The sequence below is a fragment of the Hyperoodon ampullatus genome (genome assembly GCF_949752795.1).
Source record: "Hyperoodon ampullatus genome assembly, chromosome: 12".
Classification (NCBI taxonomy): domain Eukaryota; kingdom Metazoa; phylum Chordata; class Mammalia; order Artiodactyla; family Ziphiidae; genus Hyperoodon; species Hyperoodon ampullatus.
Genome location: NC_136925.1, coordinates 81,932,691 through 81,956,880, shown reverse-complemented (window position 1 = coordinate 81,956,880; position 24,190 = coordinate 81,932,691). Strand labels below are relative to the sequence as shown.

Sequence of the window (24,190 nt, the reverse complement as noted above, 5' to 3'; positions counted from 1 at the left end):
ACTCAGTTTACCGTAAGAAAATTGGGGGGCGGGGGTGTAACTTGCTCAAGTAACCACAGCTGGATGCGGCAGAACCGGGCCTCAAACCCGGGTCTGAGCGGAGGTGAGAGCTCCTCCCGCTCGGCACACAGAAATCCAGCCTCTTGGCCAGGGCACAGACTGTAACCACGGCACCTGCCCCAGGGCTCAAAGGTGCTGAACCAGGAAAGCACCGAGACGGTTATTCCCCGGGCAATTCGCTGCCCGACAGCATCTATAGTGGGGCTCGCGTTCAAAGGAGAGCGTTCCAGCACCCCACGAAGGAGGAATTCTCCTTCTAATGTGATGCTTTCCCAAGCAGCTGGGACTCTGAACACGTGAGTAATCGTTCCAATAGTAGCTGGTTACCATGTGACTTCAGGCCATTCTCCGTCTTGTGTATTATTCCACTTTACAGAGGCAACTTGCTTCTATCTATGCCCAATCCCAGGGCTGCTAAAAGGGTGAAACTAGAAATCCCCACCTAGATCTGGTTATCCCTGTTGGGTGGCCCCACGCTTTTTGTTCAGCCTTCTGTGCCCCCTGCTAAATTCCAAGGCCCGGGGGGTAGGGGTCGTGCTCGCCAGGTTTTGCTGCCGTATCCCCGACACCTCATCCAGCCCCCGCCAGCAACAAACACTCCGCAAGCCTTGGTTCACAGGACAAATAAATTAACCTCCACGGGTCTTCACCGTGAGCCAGCCCCTGTGACAGGTCCCACATCCCGCCTCCTTTCAGCCTCACAAAAGAATCTGAGGTTGGTCAGGGAATGCAAATCCTGATTTAGAGACAGGAAAGAGGCAGTGAGACGGGGCGGGCGGCGGGGACGACATACACCTGTCAGCCCAGGTGTGCAACCCTCTGGGCCTCACAGTCTCTGTTAAGTGGGAACACTGCCTGCCTGAAGGCTGTTCTAAGAGCTTAAACTCTTTTTAACTGAGCTATGACTGACACATGACACCGCAGCGGTTTTAGGTGTACAGTATGATTTGATGTATGTATATACTGCGCAACGACTGCCTCAGCAAGTGCAGTTAACGACCATTACCACACAGAGGCGCCCGTTTTCGTGGGGATTTTGACAACTTTTTAAGATCTACCCTCTTAGCAACAAAAGTTTAAAAAAAAAATTTTTTTTTTTTTCTAATCACAAAGCACAAGGCCTGGCACACAGAAGGCACTTGGCCGTTTTTACTGAACTACGATAAGATGAGCCCAAGGTATTCCAAGTAGAAAACAGTAACGCCGACCTCAAATTCAGATATCTCGCCTCCTGATTCAGTGTCCTTTCTGATAATTCACACTGCTCCGTGAGAAGCGGGGAAAGGCCACGATACAGTCAGTTGACAAGGAAAACAGGAACAGCATCTCCAAACGTACTCGTGGGAAAGAGGCGAGAGAACGTGCTCGAGCGGGCGGTGGGCCTACCTGAGTGCCGGGCCAGGGCCGACAGGTCGAAGCGCTGCTTCCCGTCGGAGACGCCGCAGAGCAGAGCCTCCTTCTCGTCCACGCAGGCGTACTTCGTGTCCCACGTGAAGAAGTAGGAGCAGTCCACCTCCCCGGTGAACACGGGGGACCCTCTCCCGTTGTTACCTGTGCCGCATCAGAAGGAAGAAAGCACCCATGATGTGACCAAAACCCAGGAACGCCCCAGGGGCAGAGACAGCAAACAGGACACCCACAGCAGCTGTGCAGGCAAACAAGTTCCGGGCTCAAACCCAGAGATCAGAGGGGCTTTACTGCGTTTCACACAACCTAAACCCTGCAGGGCAGGCCTGTGTCCCTTTCATCTCGGTGGGATGGTCTCAAGAGGACAGAAGCCTGTTTGCAGCGGGGTGTGAGCCCCAGGCAGCGCCTGGCTGCTCAAGGGCTGCGGTCAGTCTCCGAGAGGCTCATAAACACCAAGCCAGAACAGGGAGTCACCCAAAGGGGGGCAGAGATCAGGGCTCCAGTTCCAGAGGAGTGCCACTGGCTTAATGATGTGAGTGTGAGCAGGACAGGTTCCCCAGGACTCGCCCCTAAAATGAGCACGGAAGAGGGATACGGTCTGCAGCCGCTCCCAGCTGAAGGGCGCTGAGGTTTAGTAACCTCGCCCCGAGAGGGGCCAGCATCCCGGATCCTGGGGACTCTGGCACGCGTGGGTCTCTAACACCCCACTCCAATCAGCTTGAGGGAGCCCCACGGGGTTCTCAACCGTGAGCCCTCCCGGCTCAGCTCCGCTCTGCAAGCCAGGCCTTCATGTGCCGCTTCCGCGTCCACGTAGCCTGGGATTCAGCAAACTCTGTTGACTTTTCCCGTACCAGAAATTCTATCCCCTCGCCTTTCCGAGCTAGTGCACTGCTGGCGCTTAGGTCCGTTTTCCGCCCCTTGATGGTTTAATGATCCTCCTCTGGACCTCCTACATGATTTACCTTTCTTGAGGTTTAGGGCCCTGAAGTGCACATTGTTCTAACGGAAAGGGAAATAAGATTCTGTACCAAGGGCGAATGCTGTTTCAATTGCAACTTCTATTGAATCTTTAATATTATAAACATCATAATTATAACACCAGCGACAGCGGCTAAGGCCCCCGGAGCACAAGCTGAGGCAGGCACCATGCTAAGCACTGAGCCCTCCACAGGGGTTGGATGCAGAGAACAGGCTCTGTGTCAGGTACTTCACATACATTCGCGTATTTCAACCGTGAAATCCTACGACACAGGGACGCTCTTAGTCCCATTTTGCAGATTTAGGGGGGCTAAATAATTTGCCTATGGCTTCACAGCTAGAGGGCAGAGGAGCCAGAAATCAAACCCAGACGGTCTGGCCCTGGAGCCAGACTCATAACCACAAGGCAAGACTTTCCTGCGCTACTGTGTGTCTTTGGTTTGTTTTCTTTTTTTTTTTTTTTTTAGTAAGTCCTCTAAGCCATTCTCTTTTAAGAACCAGTGCTCCCAACTTCCCTTCCGACAGCACCCGCTCTAGCTGGGGGTCCGCCGTGCCCTCCACCGAGGGAGCAGTGAAGCTGCTTCGCCTCTTTTCAACATGCTCCCCACCCCTGCTCCTTCAAGCTTTACATACAGTTTAGTCCCACTGGATTGGTATTTCACTGTTCAGAAAAGATCTGTGTTTCCTGAAAACTTGATGCATTCAGTGTTTTTCTTTTACCAGATAAGTTTACAGACGATTAAATAATACTATGAATGGTTCCAGGGTCCATTCCTACACAGGAGCTACATTTGCATCTGAAACTTACTAATGATCTGCTGGGAGAGCCCATTTTAAATAAAAGGAGAGCCCATTTTAAATAAAATTTAAATAACCACTGGCATGCACCCTACCTGCATTCTTATTTAATTCCTCGAAGAATTTTCAGAGAATAGTAAAGGAAGTCTCCTCACTACCAAACCACGCTGTTTATTTAAACACAATGGCCTTGCCTTCAGGATCGCTATGCCCCACGGTTTCCACCCACCAGCAGGATGAGGATGACTTTCTGTAATCTCTCCATCAATCTCAATCCTGAAAGCTTCCTGGCTCTCCAGGCTCCAGCACATTCCCCAGCACACCCTTTACGTGTCCTGGGGGTACGTGGATTCTGCGCCAGCTGAAGGCAAAAAGTGGACCCTCCCAGTGAAACCAAGCTCCTGCCTGAGCAGCAGGCGGCTGCCCCATCCCCCCACCGGCTGCCCCATCCCCCCACCGCTCTGGGACAGAAACCCATGCTGCCTGCTCACCGAACCGGTTTATCTTTCCCTCTAGGCCCACGGCTAAACTGCACTTCCCGCCTCACTGCCTTTGAGGTTGGGCCATGCCTCTTAGTTCTGGTCCATTAAAAAAACTGCTGTTCCCATTCTGCAGAGTCCTTGGAAGCCACGTCCACAGACAGCAGCAACACGAGGTGGAAAATGCAAAGGTCCCCAGAAGACCACGTGGAGCACAGCCCCCTAACGCCTGCACGGAATTAAAGAAAATAAGTCTTCAGCGTGATCATGAGTCACCTGAATCTGTGGACAGTTTTTTACTGGCCTATGCTAACACCCCTCTCCTCCCCGCAAAACGGTCTAATGTCCTTATGTGACAGGATCACCAATAATCAGGTTATCACATTACATCAAACTAGATATAAGTTATTGAAACAAATGGTAAAATATACATATATTATGGACAAAAAAATAAACTTATGCACCTCTGTGACTTGAAATGCATGAAACCCTAGATTCAGAAGCATAAATAATTCCTGGAGATCCAAGTTGAACTATAAACCACATTTCATAATATTCCATAGCCAATCAACACCCAATTCAACATGCAAAAATACATTATTACATTTAGCCAATAAACACAGAATCCACCAAGGGGTTTTCTCTAAAAACTCTAAATTTAAATTCAAACAAGGTAATAATGAAATAACTTTAGCGTACATAGAGTATAGTACCTACAGTTGGCTCCAAATCACAGAGCTAGAGGAGTCTTAAATATTTCATAATCCAGCTCCAGCCTGAGAGTAGGCTCAAAAACATCTAAAGTCTCTGGATCTGGTCTCCGTGTCACAATCACAATGACATGAGTCCTCAGGATTAAGGCACTGGCTATTAGTTTTGCCAGGCCTGATAATGGCACTGAGGTTACGTGAAGGAATGTCCTTTCCTGCAGTTTGGGTGGAGTGTTACGATCCACTGGTAACGTGACAGAGCATATAAATATGAGGCAAGTTTGGTGAAACATTAACGGCTGTTAAGCCTGAGTGGTGGGTGTGTAGGTTTTTACTCTAATGTTCTTTCTACTTATATATTTGAACACTTGTATGACAAAAAGGAATAAAGGAAAAACAAATGGCCTCTCCTATTTTTTCCCGCCTCAGCCCCCTTGGGCTCTAGCTTCCTGGCACGACTCCTGGATGTCCATCCCTCTTCCCTGGGAGCCCCTGACCACGGGCCCTTCTCAACATCCTCCTCGTCTGCTGGGATCTTTCTGGATCACTGTTCCATCCTCCCAACATGCCCAAATGAGATCAGCGCATTCCCAAAGATCGCGGCCAAGTCATTTATAAAAAGTGCAGACAGACCAGGGCCAAAGGAGGTGGCGACAGGACAGAGGGAGCCTCGGCCCACACAAGTCGCCCACCGCAGAGCAGCCCAGCGTCGGGAGACCCGGGCGGCCCGAGCGCCTGAGGGTCTGGGGACTTGGGATGAGACGGAGGCTGCATTTCCCAGAGGCCTGGACACAGAGTAGAAGGGGTGGACTTCGGAGAGGGTCTCCTACGAGCCTGGAAGAGGTGAGGATGACGGAAGAAAGATGGAGAATCTGGGGAAGGCAGGGCGGGCATTCAAACCAAAGGGAGATGGATCCAAAGGCCACGCCCAAGCCAGATGCACGGCCACCCCTGCTTAGTCCCTTCACGCTGATCTCTAGATAAAAGTCCAGCTCCTCCGCAGGACACACGAGCTTTGCACAATGTCGCTCCACCTCTTCTTTAGCCATGGCTTGGACACCCAGCTCTGACCTGCTCACAGCTACCCAAATTCCCGCCTCTGCGTGAGCTGTTTGTTCCTCCTGCCACAGAGACCAGCCCCCATGGCCACCCGGCTTGCCCCTACTGTCCTGCAGGGCTCCCTCACCCAGCACCTCCTCTCAAGTGCCTCGGTCCTCGGGGGCACCCAGACCCCAGACCCCTGACCTCAGTGCCTCCCTCCTGATAAAAGGCCCAGGTGACAGACCTGGCCAGGCACCCGCAACCTGCCCGTGTCCGCCTGCACTACGGTCATCACCGCCCTCACCTCTCTCTCTGCTTCTGGTGTGTAAATGCCCGGGGAGCTCTCCGCCATCACAGCATCCCTAGGCTTCGCAGGGTCTGAGCAAACAGGTACTAATAAAATGTGTTCAACGCATCAACTGAGAACATGCCTCCAACGTGAGCTCGGAGCGCACGTGGCGGGGGAAGGGGGCTGAGAGCAACGGTGACGACGGCCGGCGGAGCCAGGAGTCAAGGGGCGTCCTGCTGTGAGGTGTCCCTCCTGCTTCAGCCCAGGTGATCCTCTGCCGGCTCTCCGGGCGGGTGACCAGCGCTCGGCGGTGGCTGCCACCCCTCCTGCCTGCCTCCACCACCAGACCCGCTTCTGGAGCACAGCTCCCGTCACGCACAGCTGCCTCCCCCAGGCCCCGCAGTGAGTCACGCAGGAACCTGCCCCGTGACCAGAGGGTTAAGAGCTCTACCATAGAAACGCACAAAACAAACAGTGAGGGGCCAGGAGACCCTCAGGGGTGGGGCGGCCGTGCGAGGCTGTGCCGGCTGTGCGGACGGGGCCAGACCCAGGCGGCTCCCAGACCAGAGCTCTGTGCAGGGGCTCGGCCGGCTTGCGGGGCACCTGGGGTCACAGCTTGGGGATCCACTGATGGGGTGGCTCTCTCACGATGGTGGGATCCCATCACCTCTCAAGGGGTGCAAACCGTGCTCAGAATCTCTGAGATACGGACGGCAGCGCAGCTCTGTGAAATGCCAGTGCCACTGTGACTTCAAGGTAGCCTCTCCGAGTCACTCAGAAAAACCAAACATTCTACTTAAAGTTGCCCTGGGGTCTCTCGAGATCCCCAAATCCCACCTCTACAGCAGGGCCACCATTTGCAAAAAGGGTCACCTAGAAACTCATTTCCTAAAAGAAGAGTTGTTTAGTGACAACCCATCAGAAGGTGGTGAGTAAACCCAGACTGCCGGCTATGAACGCACTCCGTGATAGCAAAAATTCAGGACAGAGAGGCTTTCCCAGCGAGCCTGATGTTGGGCCCAGTCCCCAAACAAACAGAAAACGGAAACAAGACGTGTGTGTCAGCCGTTGGCACGGCGGGGTGGGGTACTCCTACCCGCTACGACAGAGGGGGCCTCAAAGGGGCCACGTCTGCAGGAGGACGTGTGACCACCCCACTCAGCGCTCCACGTTTCCACGGACCCCGCCCACCCATGCAGATACACGGCTGACCCAGGGCGCACTCACCCGCAGTCTGATTGCACTCGAAGTTGATGATGCTCATCCGCTGGAAGCCGGAGCTGCATGCATCGCCCCCGAAATATACCAAGGTGAGGTCTCCGTCTGAGTACCTAGGTTTTTGTAATACACACACGCAGACGTTTGGTAGAACCAAGAAAGAAACTTGAATCTTTAAACATTTCTACAGTAAGCCTTCGCATACCGTGCACAGATCAGCACCGACACAGAACAGCGAGCCCTCTCGTCGGCTGGGGAAGAACCGTCTACAGGAAATGAATTCCAAATGGACGGGCTTCTCGTCCTCTTACTTCAAAGTAAGAACTGGCTGGAAAAAGGCACTGAAGGTTTTGCTAGGACCGTGAGGACTCTTCTGCTCTCATTTTTTTGGATTTTGTACAAAATAAGTAATGCCCAAGAAGACACAGCTTTTCCAGCAACCGCCATAAAAAGTCTGACCTGAGGGATCCTGGTCCCTCAGGTCAGAGACACTACATTTTGATAAAGCTTTTGTGAAGGTAACTACCGAGGTAAGGGTCACGAGAATTGTGATCAATGCGTTTTCCTAGTTGTTCAACACTTCTGTGTGATGCCAATGGTGTTTCAGATTCTCAAACCGCCAGAGAAAAATCAAAACTCCTCGGAAACGTAAATTGTAAACTACAAAAGCCAAATCAACTAATGACACAGCTTTCCTACAGTACGGTTCCCTACAAACAACAGATTATAAAGCGAACCATATTAAAGAAGCATTCTTACTGTAAAGCCAGGAAAAACATCCACCTGGTCAGGGACGAACGGCACTTGCCTGACTCATGCAGGAAAATCATGCCAGCTTAACTGATTTCCCTGTGCTTTGCGGAAAATGGAAGGAGAAGGAAGGCAGGGGAGTATGTTATGTTTCACAGAAACACGCACGATGCACTTAAAGTTAACGTGAAGGCCGTACGCACCGAAGGGTTTGATTCTGGAGCTTCCCTGCCACTTTGAGTTGAGTGTAATCTGACTTCTTCACTTGGCAAACTGCAGCATCTTTCTCACCACAGATGTGTGCTTCAGTTCCTCCACAGACATGCAAATAAAAAACATATTCCTCTCCCTCTGCAGTATAGTACGAGGAGTTTGAAGCTAAGGAAAGGGGAATAAACAAGAAGAGGCTCTGTTACGCACACAGGTGTGGCAAAGTGACAGCATCAAACTTGAAACGCCCACCCCCGGGCAGGGGGAGCTCGGCCCCTGGGCTCTCATTCCCTCTCCCACCTCCCGGCCCCCAGGCACCCACTCACCTCCGAGCTGGCTGAGCGGCCGGAGGTCAATGGCAATGTCGTGCTGCTCGCTGCTCAGAGAGCAGCTCCGACTTTCCAGGTAATCCCTGTGGCAGGCGTACTCGGTGATCCACTCGATTTCAAAGCGGCAGTTGGATTTCGCCGTGAGCTTGGGAAGGGTGCCCTATCATGAACGAGGTGAAAGGCACAGAATTACTTCTTTTCATGAAGCTTAAATGCAGATGTTTCTATGCTTCTGAAAAGCCAAAGGTATGTTATTGGGGTTTGACATTTTTCTGTTTCCTCCGACTGCATTTCCTTGAAACCCTTCCAGAGTCACACGCAAGCGTCAGCCTGTGAGCCCGCCCTGAACACGGTAGCACCCGCCCACCACGCCCCTGGCAAGCAGTCATGATGTGTGAAGGGCCTGTGGTCCATGTACTCCTTTCAATCACAGGTGTCGCTGAGCCTGTGCCAAATGGACGCCCCCCCGCCCCTGCCCGCTGGGTGGACATCACTGAGCCTGCATGCATCTGGGGAGATGGTCCCTAGCCCCTTTCCACAGGAATGTCCATGGCTCTCGGGCACACTTCACCTGTATTCAAATCTGTTCCTGCCCCTGGGTGAAGCCAGGGTATCACCCACCGCAAACCCGGATTCTGGGAAGGATGCCATGAAGTCACTGTTCACTGGGGTGCAGTGCCATCTTCTAACCTTCCCTGGGAGAAACGGCTCACTGGCCTTAGCATCAGGAGTAGCTGTGCTGATTCCAGGCCCCTCACTCTGCAAACGTCTACGAAGCACCTGCTACGTGCCAGGCACGGGACTAAGTGCCGGGTTTACCGTCACATGATTAGTAAGGTGTAGAGCTGCAGTCCAGCCCCGACTACTGACTCAAAATCTATGCTTTAACCCCTTGGCTCAGGGCAGTCAGACGTGCATACAGTGATGTGGACCAAGTGCTGAGCGAGAGAAGCTGGACACCACACGCTGTGTGACTCCACTTGTGTGGGATGTCAGGAAAGGCGAGACAGAAAGGTGGTCCACGGCTCTGCCAGGGCTGGGGGAGCAAGGGGGTGATGGCAACCGGGCACCAGGCTTCTCTGGGGTGACGGAAAAGTTCTAACACGGACCGTGGCGATGACTGTGCAATTCTGTTAGTACACTAATAACCGTTAAACTGTACTTAAAACAGGTGTATTTTTATAGTACGTAAATTCAATAAAACCCTTTTAAAAAGACCTGTGTGGCAAGGTGAATGTTTCCTCAAGTTCCAGCTCCTAAAAGCATTCAACGAGCCAGTGGAAATTCTTCAGTAAACCTTCAAGTATTAAGGGGTCCAAGCCCACGTCAGCCAAGTTCTTCCCAGGGAACAGTCAGGCTGGAAACAGAGCCCTTAGCTCCACTGACAGCCACCAGCGCAACGGCCTCACATCCCATGGAGAACAGAGGGGAACTCTCCATTCTCTCCCTCGTGAGAGTGTGAAATGATTTCTCACTGAATGCAGCACAAGTAAGAAAGGGAAACACTAAAACCACTGCCGGCTTAGAACATCTCATCAGGCTCAAAAGATTTTGATTCACATCTGTAGGATGGATAGTATCACATCTGTAGGATGGATAGTATAAATAAACAGTCCTCAGTATCACGTTCAGGACTAACGCTGATTACTGGTCAGTCGGGTCTCTGCTGAGCTGACATCACGCGACCCTAGAAGTCTGGGGACAACAAATGGAAAGCTGGCTGGACTGCACTTCTGTCTCCATACACCACCCCTACACACACACACACACACACACACACACACACACACACAAAACAGGCCAGTTGCCAGCCAGAAACCAGAGCAAATTCCACGTTTGTTTGGGGGGAGGGGAGGACATTCTTTGGCAAAAGAATTCAGCTCCTCCTACTTCATTCTACAAGGAGAAGGCAGAAATAAATTGGAGGAAAGCCCTACCCTTCCTCCCCGGGGATGTCTCCCCTCATCAGCACGGCATCTGCGAAGACACTTAAGCAGCAGTGGACCGGTGAGACACCACTGGGCACGGGGCCCAAGGACACCCCAGACGCAGGCCCTACCCTCAAGGAGTTTACAACCGCACTAGAATTGAGTAAACAGCCAGAGGACAGGGTAGTCAATCTGCCTGGGAGAGTGCGAGGGGGGAGGCAGGCAGGCGACGGGGTGACACGCTCCACTCTGAGTTGGCAGGAACCTCCCTTCTGGCCCTAATTCTCCTACACTGGTACCCATCCCCGGAACCTCAGCCGCTGGCCCGAGCCGTTTCTGCCAGGTCTACATACCACCTGTACTCCTCCTTTCTTACTATGTTTCTATAAACCGATGAGCTACTTTTACCTTGCCTCGTCTGAAGCAATAACAGATGTGAAATCACAGGTTTAGGATGATACATACAGTCTTTTCAAATATTCATTCCAACCAGCATCGCTCTACAATGTTTTAAAATCTGTCTATGAACCACTTAATATCTCACTTGACCCTTGAACCGAACACCATTCTCTTAGCATAGACACCCCTCTGGGTCGTTGAGAAACAGCAAACAGCGAGCCAAGCACGTGCGTCCGAGTCCGTCCCGGGAAGCATGGCTGCCGCCTCCACGGAGGCATCTATCCTGCACCAGCCCCACCCTGACTTGTGCTCACGCCACTGGGGCGTCCTCTCAGACAAGCCACTCACCTCTCTGCGCTCCGACGGGCAGACAAACGTGATAGTCACTGCCGGGCTGTGACCCTCACAGAAGTCTGGATGAACTGGCCCTTCTTTCACATAACTCAGGACAAGCCTGGAGGATACACGTTGAGAGAAGAGGGTTAGGGTTACAAAAGTACAAATTACATTCCAATTAGTCTGCTGCCTGAGCCTTCAGCTCAAGCTTCTGTTCTCCTTTTCCCCGGGTGTGCGGAAAGGGAGAACAGAAGCTTACAATATGAAAGAAGCCATAGTACGAAGTAACCTAAATTTATTTCCATTTGGGAAAAAAAAAATTTTTTTTAAGTAAACTTCAATGAGTGCTTAAAAAAAATAAGTAGAACAACCAACATATAAACTTAAATACTAAGAAAAGCTGTTTGAGTACAACAAAAAAGATTATAAACAATCAAACAAAACAAAACAAACACAGCCCAGCCGGCCAATTGCATTTCAGCCCACAAGGCTACACGACCACTTATTCTCTAAACGACCACTTCTCAGGGCAAGTCGAAGATCTTTTCATTTTTTTTTTTAAGCCTGGAGACAGCCCAGCACGCTGGCGACACGGCCTCCCGCGGTCAGGCAGAGCCTGGAACCGCCCACGGGGGTGCTGGCCTCGCTGTGGGTTGTGGCCGCGGCTCCCGGTGCACCGGCCACAGGACCACCGAAAACAGATGACCTTCCTTTCCTCTGAATACACGCTTAGGCTTTCGCTCGACGCCCACACTTTCCGAAGTCGTCTCTAGCCCTCCCAGTAGGGAAAGACACCCATTTATCACTTAGGACGGTGCGAGAGGCTGAACTGTGTCCCCGCAAACTTCGTATGTTGAAGCCCTAACCCCCAGGACCTCAGGATGTGACCGTATTTGGAAACAGGGCCTTGGAAGAGGTGAGTAAGTTGAGCTCACTGCTGTGGGCCCTAATCAGAGAGTATGGGTGTCCTTATAAGGAGATCGGGACACAGACACACAGAGGAGAGGCCGTGAGGGGACACGGGGAGGTGGCTGTCTACGAGCCGAGAGGAAAGGTCTCAGAAGAACCCGCTGACAGCTCGGCCTCCAGAACTGAGAGGCAACAAATTTCTGCTGTTGAAGCTGCGCAGTCTGTGGTACTTGCTGTGGCAGCTCTGGCAAACGAATACAGACGCACATATAGAAACCTCTCAGATGTTTTTAAATTTAGGTTAGGCTCCAGCTCTTTCTGGGGACAGAAGTGTGATCTATTGCACACGGTGACACACCACTAGTTCCAGACTAGAGCAGGTGCAGCGAGGCGTTTACCAAAGACTCCTGGAACAGGGAGAAAATCAAAATCCTTGATCCAAGTTCAGGATGTGGTCACGTGTGACACACTGGAGAAAAACCTCTCCCCGCCAAGAGAGGTACAAACGCATGAGAAGAATGTGTGTAAGCAACACAGCTTATTAGGAGAAATGAAACATCCCCACCGGGAACTAAGGAGCGCCCCCTTGTCCCAGTCGGGAAGCAAACTCTGCGCCCAGAAGGGCGGTGGCAAAGCGGCCCTCCTGTCACTCGCCTCCAGGACGGTGTTTTTAAAGAACAGATAAGGGCTTCCCTGGTGGCGCAGTGGTTGAGAGTCCGCCTGCCGATGCAGGGGACACGGGTTCGTGCCCCGGTCTGGCAAGATCCCACATGCCACGGAGCAGCTGGGCCCGTGAGCCATGGCCGCTGAGCCTGCGCGTCCAGAGCCTGTGCTCCACAACGGGAGAGGCCACAGCAGCGAGAGGCCCGCGTACCGCCAAAAAAAAAAAAAAAAGAACAGATAAAACCACGGACATAAAACCAACGTCACAGGTGACAAAGAGGGAAGATACCCAAACACACCTTAAGGTAGGTGTGACTTCATGAAGTGGATACCCGTATGGATATGGGCTGGATCATGACATACATTTTCCTGCCTAAGTCACCAAGCCTACATGACTCAAGCAATGACCAATCACTTTACAAGCATGTGCGAAGTAGCAATTCTGCAAGCCCTGTTGAAAAGGGATATTCTTGCAACTCCCTGAAAAGCCAGGCTCTTGCTGAAGATTACACGTGCCACCAGCAGACCGACCTGTCATTGCTCACGAGCTTCAGTCCCTCCTTGGGCCGGCCGACGTCGAATGCCCGGCCCCCTCTCACCAGGCAGGCGGCAGTGCCGGTGGGACAGGAACGCACCTCCGGACTCGTGGCCCGTAGCGCCTCTGTAAAACGTGTGACACTGAATCAGAGAATGCGTCAAGTGTAGCAATCACACTTAACCTTAGGTCCAGGGTCCCTTGTAAAACTTATCAAATTTTTTTAAGTCTCCATAACTGATATAAGGTAGCAGAGGTTTGGAAACCAAGAAGAGTAGGATCACATCCCATCCTGAGACCCGGGGCAAGCCAATGACCGATCTGAAAGTGGAAAATGGGAACAGATTTCCTGCTCTGCAGGGCAGCCGGAGGTGAGGGCGAAACAATGTAAGATGCTCACCCTGTCCCTGGTACATAAGAGGTGCCTATAAAGAGGGACTAAGACGCTACTGGTAGTTAAGGGACACAGCCCTTCTCCTAGAGCTACAGGAACCTTAGAATCACCTACAGACAAGAAAATGCAGGGTCTCCATGGAGTGGATTGGTGGAAAGATGAGTAGATTCATGGAAACAACCTACGGACAGCTCTGGGTTCGAATCTTAGATTCACCCTTTTCTGTCTCTATAACTTTGGTCAAACTACAGACGGATCCAATTGCCAGGGCGCTACCTCACCAGTTTGGGGGTTTCCATGTCTCCTCTGCCCCGGCAGCTCTCAGCACCCCCAGTACCCAAATCAGCCAATTCTCCCCTCATCGTGAGAAGGAAGGTTTACTTAAGAATCCTGAAACCCAAAGCATGTGGCAGACAGAACACGCTGGCATGGCCAAGGGTCAGAATGGACTTTGCGATGGCATCAGAATTTCCTGGGGGCAAAGGGGAGGGGTTGTGCAGAGAGCATCTTTGGGGACAAGCTTTCTTAGGGGCCCAATAGGTGACAGGGTTATCCACAAAGGAATACGGTGCAAGGACAAAGATACTGAAGCCTCCAGAGAAATCCTTCACCATCCCCACCCACAACGCCCCCAGACTCAGACCTATGTCTCTGCAAACGTTGATGAACAGAGAAGTGTCCAGGTCAGAGTCGTCCACCAAGTAAGCACCGCTGATCTTGATCAGTGGGTTTAAATCATGCTTCTTGAGCTCCCTGTCAAACACGTAGCACGGCACCTAGGAGAGACAGGAGAGAACACAAGTCTTCGACACATACCTTCCTGGGGGCCGCAGGCTCAGCAAAGCCTATGCCCCACATCATGGGACACCAGTCTCCACGCCTTAGGGTCTCCAGGCCGTGAGGTCCCCTGATGACCGCAAAGCCAAGGACGACAGGGCTCCGGCTGCTTCCGCCCACCTGTTCCCTCCCAGCGGCGCCATCCCTGTCCCCCCCTGGCGTGCTGCCCTGCTGCCGCCTCTCACACACATCCTCCCTTGTCCCTACACCCCCGCGGCCACCACGCCGCAGCCCTGCAACCAGCGCAGACGTTCCCGCCTGCCCACCGTCACTGTCCTCTCTCCCTCTCCGTCACCCTCTGCTGGACGCAGCCACTACCCACTCTGACCCCACTACCAATCTCGGCCTTCCCCCCGGCCTCAGGCCAATGGCCTTCCCTTGCCCAAAACTCTTTCTTCACTTGGCTGCCTGGCCTCCAGGGGCTCCTGGGGTCCCTCTGCCCACAGCCTGCTTTCTCAGCCTCCTGGGAATGTGCCTCAACTTCCCTTGAACGGACCCTAAATGAAGAGGTATCCCACGGCTGACTTCTCAGCCGCGTCCCTGTCTATGCTCATTCCCCTGGTGACCTTGTGCACGATGCATTAGATACCCGCCACTGGCTCCCAAGTGTATGTTTCTGGCCGTGACCTCTCCCCGCAAGCCCAGACTTCACAGCCAACGCCAGCAGAAAAGCTGTGCTCACGGGCAGACTCTGCAGACAGAATGCCCGGGTCCAAACTCCGGGGCTGACACTTAGTATGACCACAAGCCAATCGAGCCTCTGTGCCTCGGTTTCCCCATATGTCAAGTGGGAATAATTACAGTAACTATCGATACTTCATAGGGTTGCTGTAAAGACTGAACGAGTTAATACACGTAAAGATCTTGGTGCGGGTGCTGGTGAGTCAATGTCAGTGTCATTTGTTGTTATTTACCATTGTCACTTCGATACACAAAAGCATCTCAACTTTAGCATATTTAAAATAGGCCTTTTTTCCCCTCGAAACCTGCTCTCATCCCAGCATTCCCCACCTCAGTAACACACAATCACTCAGCCCATTGCTCAGGGCCAAACTATGAAGGCCATGGAGAACCCGCACGTTCCACATCCAAACCATCAGCAAGTCCTCTCAGCACTTCAAACCCAACCCTGGATCGGCTCCTCCGTTACCACCCGTGTCCAAACTGATATCACCTCTCGCCTGCAACAGTCTCTTTTAACAGGACCCCTGGTTCCAGCTTCCATGTCCCCTACCCCCAGCCAGTGTCTCCACAAGCACCAGATCAATCCTTCTAAAATTCCACTGGGTCACATCACTCCCTGCTCAAAATCCACCAGTGGCCTCCCATCACACTGAGGGTGAAATCTCAGCTCCTCCACGGTCTCCAACCTCGGGGACCCTCCACGCAGCCACGCTGGCTTCTGGGTGCAGTTCAGCCCCATGGAAGCGATGCTGCCTCTACCTGGAATGATTCCCTGATAGCCCCACGGCTCTCTCACTGCGTTCAGGCCTCAGGTGAAGTGTCACCTGCTTAGTGGGGCCATTTCTGACATCGCCAGCTCTCTTCTTCTTCACAGCACTGGTGTCTATCACCAGGCACCCCCATCTGCTAACCTGAGTGTAAGCTCCCGCAGGACAGGGGCCTTGTCACCGCTGTAGCCCTAAGCAAGGCTTAGGACAGTACCCAGAACCTAACAAGGGTCCGTTAAACATCTTGTTCACTAACATGAAGAGAAGTTCCTCCTCTGGGCCTCTAGCTGGATTCTAATTTATGAGCACTCTCTCATCTCTATGAATGAATGGTCTTTTATTTTTTTTAAAGTCAAGGAGTATATCAAATCACATTATACACTTTAAGTATATGCAGTTTTATTTGTCGATTATACCTCAATAAAGCTGGCAGGAAAAAAAAGGGGTGTAGGAGGAATGTCAAGGAACCCATTACAGGTGGCAAGACCCTGTGCTTTCAAAGTTCCACCAAATTCGGAAGGCAAAGCATTCAAGCCCAGAGATGTGCCCCCGCGTAAAGGCCCAGGTCACCCAGTCTTTATGTGAAACATCCCCATATCATTCTAATCACCTCAGCCAAGGAATAATCTAAAAACTCATGTTCTCTGCAATCATTTCAAAACAGTTTGTTTCATCACTTCCTATGGATAATTTTCCTTAAACTGTCCTTTAGAAAACTGAAGCTATTCACAGGCAGGTCCATTTACAAAAGTTAACTGCTTAACGTTAATGTTTAGCTTTTAAATGTTTCTCGGAAAGATGCTATCAAACCCGCAGGAATGCGCTGACCCACTAACCCTCTTCCCCTGTCCTGTGTGCAGAGACTTCGTGGAGCGCAAACGGATGGAACCCAAGGACATTCGCCCCCTCGGAGCCCCAGGGGGGGCACCTGAACTCACTTCAACCAAACCCTTAAAGCAAAGTCTCCCGTTGCCTACAACGCTGACCAGAGATCCTGATGCCAACCAAGCATGGGCACAGAGCAGGTGAGGTCAGGAGGCCAGAACCACGCCTGGCACTACGTCCTGCAGAAAGGCAATGGAAGTGCAAGAAAGGGAGGACTGCAGACCCGGAGGAGGCTCTAGTAAAAGTAACCCGTGTCCATAATCCTGCAAATCTAAAGCTTGTCATCCCCTAGCAGGATAATACAGAAAGCATGAACTCAACTCAACGGGGCAGCAATTCAAGGAAGGAGACAAAGAAGCAACTCTCCAGCTACAAAATAAAGAAGAGGGAGCGGGACGGTACACAGCAGGAGGGAAGAGGGGGTCACGCTCCTGAAACTAGCCCCAAGTCACCGAAAGGCTTGAGGGCTTCCAGTGAGCCACGCCTGCGGACACCCAGCTCAAGGCCGTGAGCAACTTCTGGCTGTCTCCCGACTCCAGGAAGGAACAGGAGACACGCCCAGTGCAGCGCCCCCCAGAACTGGAGGGAGCATCGGAAAAACAAGCAAGGCTCCTGGGGAAAGTCCTCCCACTTCCTGCTCCCCCGAGCAGAGCAATGGAGACATTCATCAGCGCAGGAATGCAGCGGCCGGGGAAGGAGGCTGGTGCCAGCTCCCCACACTGCACACTGAGTCACCCTTGTTAACGGTGTATGGCTGTACATTAACCGTATTTATGTAACTCCGGTAAGACCACTAGCTTGCCAGTTCTGCATTCTCTGTGTTCCCAAGAGTAGGAATGGTAGGGGATGTACGTCCACGAGCTTTTACAGAAATTATGATCTAAAACGACCCCACCAGAATCCACTGAACAAGCACCACACGGGTGGGTTTAAAAGGCACTTTTTGGAACCACCTTGTTCTTTGCCCATCACACCATTCTAAATCTGACAAAGCCAAACCAACAGAAGAAATGAGGAGATATAAATAAGGTGTGGAAATCAAGGCCACACTGCCACTAAACCAAATCTAGGTTTTTTTTTAAAGGAATGATGAGTGTTTCTACATTTCATATAATTTTTGAAGTTATATCATATAGTCTGTAAGGTTTAATCAAATCCTACTGAAGACAGAGAAAAGGGACTGTGCTTTATAGTCATCTGCTAGCGGTGACAGCGCCGCTTTTGCAGCAGCCTTCATGCTCTCTGGTTCTTCCTGTCTAATTTAGCTACACCTAAGGCAGAGCGATGCCCTCCATACCTTTGGTCTATGAGCTCCATGAATGCAACAACCCTTTCAAAATGTAATAAAATTCCTAATGCTTAGCCCACAACATGCCCTCAGTAAATGAAAACTCCATGAATAAAGCCCAGCTGCCAACCAGGCCCAAAGAAATGATCACTGGGAACATACCAACATTCCTCCTGCATCTTTGGATCAGCTTAGCTTCTAAGAGAAGTTAAACGTCACTTCTGAGAAAAACACAGACTGTATCTCCCCGTTCCCACCCCCCAAAACGACTTAGAACAGGGGTCAGCACACTTGTTCTGTAAACATGTTAGGCTTTGTGAGTGACGTAGGTCTCTGCTGTGTATTCTTCTCTGCTTTCTTTTTTTACAATCCTATAAAAATGTAAAAACCATTCTTAGTTCTGAGGGTGTACAAACACAGGATGTAGTTTGTGACTTCTGACCTACAGCACAAAGAAAATCAAAAACAAGTCACTATTTCTATATTTCTTTGGGGAAGCAATTATTCCCTAGGTGGTGGGAAACAACTGTCAGTTCAGCAAAGCAAGGTAAAAAGAACGCTCGGTTAAAACAGGAAAAGTGGGTGTAATAACTGTCAGTTGGAGAATCAGGGCCCAAGGGAAGGAAGCTCCATGGGGCCTGGAAGGCCTGGGGTCTCACATGAGAGCAGAAGGTGTCTGGCACTGTGGTTCAGAGATGCTTTTCCTGCCGTTAACCGTACACTGGCAAACAGTTTAAGCTAAGTTTCAAAATGCAAAGTTTAAACTGGACACCATCTCCTACTAAATATCGGTGTCATTTCATTAGGCCTTATTTCTTTCCACACTTTGAACTTTCTTCCCATTGAACATTCCTTACACTCATGGAGGCAGCATTCCGACTGCCTTTTCTTTTGTAGATTGCCACATCTGAAGAGTCGGTGATAACTTACTATTCGTAACTAAATTCGTTTTTGTTTTTGTTTTTTAATCTCCCGCTCCCTCCTCCTCCTCCTCCGAATCCCTAAATTCGGTTTTATTTTTTAAGAACAAACATCTCTTTTTGCCCTTCTGAAATGACGACACTTTAGGTCCTCAGCAGAAGTGACTGATTACTCTCATCTGTCAGTTCCTGGTTCCTGAGAGTCTTTGAACTCAACCCTTCAGAACAGAAAACTAACAGAGAAAAGTGAGAAAACTCAACCCGTGAAGACTGTTGTCTGGGTGGACACAGGAAGTCACCTTTAAGACCCAGGCTGGTGGGGGTGGGGAGGCGGCAGAGGAAACTGCCCTCCGGCACCAGGCAAAGTCAGAGGCTCTAGGCTAGGGAAGAGGGTGCTTCATCGATCACCAGGAACACGTGACCAGATACCAGAGAAAGAACGGAAGTAATGATGACAGTCGTCTAGTCTCTGAGGTGAGCTGGCAAAGAACTGAAGGGCCAGGCACACCTGACCTGGATCCACAAGGTGTCCAGAAGCCACCCCAAGGCTGAGGAGATGCCATCTGTAGGTGGCATGATACTTAAACCCAAGCTCGACTTGTGACTTAGCTCTTGAGTTGCATGGCATCAGAAATCAAGAACTAACCTGCTCTACACAAGTGAGCCATTCCATTTCCAGTCCACCCTGTGTATTTAAGATGCCCTGTCGTAGAAATAAGAACCATCCAGGGCAACTTAACAATTAAATCACATGGTATCTCTGCTCAAATGGAGTTTGAAAACCACAAAAAGATTTCTACCCCAAAAGGTTGGCATCAGTACTTCAAATCCTAAAGCTCCCAGAATGTATTTCACAAGCATGTAACCTTGAAGGGCCCTTGTTACCTCTTTATTTGCTTTAAATATGTCTTTCTTGCAGGCTGCAGTTGTCCTCCACTCAAAGTAATGCACACAGTCTGTTGCAGTTACAAATTCGGGAGTTCCCTATTTAAAAAAAAAAAAAAAAAAAAAAAGGAAAAATAAGTTAGCATACTGCATATTGTAAAGTGTTCTTTTTTTTTTTTTTTTTTTTTTTTAAAGTCAGAAACAGTGAAGGCTAACGAAAAATTTTAAACCAGCAGCGGGAGGTGGGGAACGACACACAACTGTTTTAGTTAAACAAGGTCATCAAGAAGTTCCCAAACCCAAAACTTCTGAGACAAAAGCTTCATAAAATCATGTTGGAATTTGGCTATAAATGATCCAAAACTGTTCTACTGCCCCAACTATGCAAGTACAGTAAGCTCATGGGAAGTAATCTTCACTGACCTCCCACTCTCAAACTCCAAATGTTCTCTGAACCAAATGCCAACAAAACCAAAGCCAGAAAATGTGACCTCATGCTTCCTGGAAGCCGAGGGAGGAGGCCCATCTGGACCTGACCGAGCTCGTACACCAGCCTTGCTCAGACGCCCCTGCACTTGAGGGCGGCCCCTCCCAGCAGAAGGGGACCAGCGAGGACTCTGAACTGGTCAGCCACAGTGTGGCTGGTTGATAAGACATGGCGGGGACTTACCTCTGTGCGCCCACGTGCAAATCTAAAGAGTTCTGTGAATTCTGGTTCTCACACGGTGAACACAGAATTCTCGAAGACCATTTACTTAAAATTCAAACAACAAGCTAGCTTATTCCGTAACTCAGACCTCCAGATTTCATACCACTGCAAACAGATTTTTTCCCAAGGTTTCAACATGGGCAATAGTGCAACTGATAGGCTGGTCCAAAGTTAACAATATAAGTTCTATTTTTAAAGTTCTTCAGACAAGACAGTATGGCCCTGAAAATGCAACAGTCACAGCACCAAATTCTAAAAATGATATTTCAAAGCAATCTGGTAACTGCGTAAGTTTCACTCAACCTGATTTTTCTGAACACGGATTCTTACTCTGATTAGAGAACATTCACAGGGTTTGTACACAAATTGCTTTTGCTAAAAGCTAGCAATCATTTGCTGAGAGCCCCTTTCTAAACACTAAAGATTAAAATCAAAAAATCACATACAATATGCAGATAGTGAGAACACAAACATCATGTTTTAAACAATTAGGTCCCATTTCAACACTAGTAAGACCCCCAAAAGTTGGGAACCCCATTACCCACTGGCCAAGGCTTCTTCTAGATAGATGTTAATATGTTCCATTTAATGTAAATGAGGACAAATGTTTAAAACAATAAACACACTGCCTTGAAAACTATCAAAACAAAAGGCTGGGAGAAGAAGTTTCAGAAAGAAAAAAAAAAATGTATGCCTGCAACATAAACATTAAACAGTGCTTTGAGTTTAAACACCCTAATCTTTACACTGTAGTTTTACACAGGATGTGGGTCAAGTTTCACTTAAACCTTGTAACTATAGGCTTAGGCTTTGTTTACTTATTGGTTCTTAATGGTGACGGTAATTAGGCTGGGGTTTCTGTTCATCTGTTTGCTCGCGTTTTTAATTTTGCTCACTTAGCTGTCCTAGAATACCCGCTACAGCGAGAAGGCCCCAAGGACAAACATTTTTAAAAGAAAGATGATAAAGTGCCTCTGTGTGGACTCACCAAGGTTTTCCCACATAAGAAGGTGATGCTACTCTGGATTCTGTGATTCTGCTCGCAGATCACTGGTGTGCTGAATTCCAGGAGAGATCTGGTTGCATTCTTAAAATGAGAGTCACCTATTCGGAAAGAAAAGAGCATGAACAAGCCACAAAACACTCATAACCATAAAGCTATTTCCAAGCATGAGCAGATTAAACATGGCACTATAATTCATTTGAAAGCTTACCAACCTACAAACTGCCCCTTCCCCAGAATTCTCCATCTCAGGAATGGCATCCCCACACAGCCAGCTGTTTAAGCCCCAAACACATTGCACTCAGTCCTATCTTCCTCTCACCTATCACATCAGAAAGTTGAATTGCTTCTACCTGCACCTCAAATGCATCCACCTCTCTCCTTCTCTACAACTACTGAAACCACTGTCACCTCTCACCTGTATTCTGGCAACAGCCTCCTAATTGGGCCCCTTGCCTCCAACTCCTGTCTCGTCCCTCACCATCTTCCCTTCCCCGTCCATCTTGCACCAAAAACATAAATGAGAAATATATAGCTCGGCTGCTGAAATTCTTCAATAACTTCCCATCATACATGCTATAAAATCAAAATTCTTTAGAATGGTCCATAAGTACGGTGATCACTTCTCAGTTTGCCTGGGATATTACTGCAATAAAAAGTCTCTATAATATCAATATGATGGTAGTTGGCATAGGAACAAATAAACTGACAGACTGTAACAGAGATCAAGACACCAGAACAGAGAGCACACAGACATATCTATGAGTCAAACTTTGATATACAATAGAAGTAACGTATCGGGTCAGTGAGCAAAGAGACTGTTCAATAAATGAAACTGGAAACAAAATGGCAATCCATACAGGAAAAAGGATAAAAACGGAATTCCTACCTACCACTGTATACAAAAATCAAGTCTAAATGAATTAAAAGATGTAAACATCAGAAACCAAATTTTAACTCAGTAAAAGCTAGAGTTATCTTTTAGATCTTAATGTAGGAAAATACTGAAGACTCAAAAGCATTAACTACAAAAAAAATAATAAATGTGGCTTATTAAATTTAAAAGTTTATATTCATGAAAAAATAGCTTAAGGAAAGCTATTTAAGCTATTTTTAAAAAATAGCTTTAAAAAGTTTAGAACAAGTTGTAAACTAGGAGATACGAAGAGCTGGCAAAGAACTAGCATCAAGAAGATATATACTCACACACAAACAAAAACGAAAAGTTTTTTTTATAATTCTAGAAAATAAAACGAACGACGTCTGACACAGAAAACCCGCTGAGAGGAGAGAGAAGGAAACCCACACCTAGTCACCGTATGGTGATTCTAATATCAAAGGCAAAGATAAAATTCTAAAGCTTCTGGAGGGAAAGAATTGATCACATGCAACAGATAACTCAATATAAAATGGACAAGACATGATCAGACAGGAGAAAAACACCTTCATAAATAAAGAGGTGTTCAACATCACTGGTGATCAAGACCATGCGGCTTACCAATTCCAGCCATTCTATCGACAAAAATTAAATACCAAATGTGGGAGAAGAGAAGGTCCAGAGCTCTCCTGTGTTGCTGGTGGAAGTGTGAACTGGTACAACCACTGCATAAGTGGGCATGGCATTGTGTCCTATCACTGAACATTCATGTACCCTAAGGCCTAGCTATTCAACTCTTAGGTAAATACATAAGCGAAAGCCATGGACGTACACATGACAAGAAACATGTGAAAGACCATCTCGTGTTCTTCACACTAGCAAAAACCTGGAAACAGGGACTCCCCTGGTGGTCCAGTGGTTAAGATCCTGCGCTCCCAACGCAGGAGGCCCAGGTCCGATCCCTGGTCAGGGAACTAAGACCCAGCACAACCTAATTAATTAATTTCTTAAAAGCCTGGAAACAACTCAAATGCCCATCAGGAGAAGAGTGGACAAATTAACTTTGGTAGATCTACAATAGTACGTAGGAATCAGAGGAATAAATCACAGTGAAAGATAATATAGTTGTTTTCCAACAATATAATATCGTTACCACTTAAGTCCCAAAAAATTACACACAGCGTGATACATACTTTCTATTAAGTTAAAAACACCACATACAGCCAGACATTTGAGAAAGAGAGACAGACAGACTCTGGGAAAGAGAGGAAAGAAGAAAGAAAATGTTCAAATACAGGATGTGAGCGAATGATTACCTCCAGTGAAGAGAGACAGGAGGATGGAAGACCACACAGACAGTGGTTATAGTCAAGGTCCTAGATTTTGTTAGAGAAGGGGTTCGTTGCATTATCCAAAACAACTAATTAAAAAACAGAAAGAGGTTACTTTACAGATTGATGATGAGTGCGTGTCATGACCTCAGGATTACAACTGGTCCAATTTGATAAATACGTCAGAGATCTTTAAGAGAGAGAGACAGAGAGCAGAAAGGGTAAAACTTAAGACGCCAATGGAGAGCGGATAATGGCTTTCAGACCCACAGCACCATACCAACAACAGTACAGCGGTTCTTTCTCCTGCCTGCCTACGTGATTCTGCCTGCCAGAATCGTCCTTCTCTGCCAGAAACTCCAGGGTTCTGTTTGAAAATCTTTTCTCCACCGCATAGGCGCAGATGCCCTGAGGCGGCGGCGGGACCGAGGACAGCGCCCGTAGCCCCGCCCACAGTGGGCGTGCCTGGGACCGGGAGAGAGGGTGGGGCTTCGACGCCCTGCAGCGCTGCGCTCCGGGATACACGGAGGGCGGGCTAGGCCGGTGGGAAGCGGCGCGCAGCGGCCAGGAG

General features: G+C 49.3%; 1 protein-coding gene across 1 annotated transcript in view; it reads right to left on the bottom strand.

The window, feature by feature from the left end:
• IGF2R (insulin like growth factor 2 receptor) overlaps positions 1 to 24,190 on the bottom strand; it is a gene marked incomplete at its 5' end in the record, with an annotated part of 108,254 nt that overhangs the window by 56,931 nt on the left and 27,133 nt on the right. Inside the window, 9 exons of the mRNA XM_079716398.1 lie at positions 1,447 to 1,611; positions 6,990 to 7,093; positions 7,934 to 8,108; positions 8,267 to 8,429; positions 10,945 to 11,050; positions 13,036 to 13,165; positions 14,077 to 14,209; positions 19,700 to 19,798; positions 21,397 to 21,512. Coding sequence (XP_079572524.1) covers positions 1,447 to 1,611; positions 6,990 to 7,093; positions 7,934 to 8,108; positions 8,267 to 8,429; positions 10,945 to 11,050; positions 13,036 to 13,165; positions 14,077 to 14,209; positions 19,700 to 19,798; positions 21,397 to 21,512 — 1,191 coding nt within the window. The remainder of the gene's footprint in view (positions 1 to 1,446; positions 1,612 to 6,989; positions 7,094 to 7,933; positions 8,109 to 8,266; positions 8,430 to 10,944; positions 11,051 to 13,035; positions 13,166 to 14,076; positions 14,210 to 19,699; positions 19,799 to 21,396; positions 21,513 to 24,190) is intronic.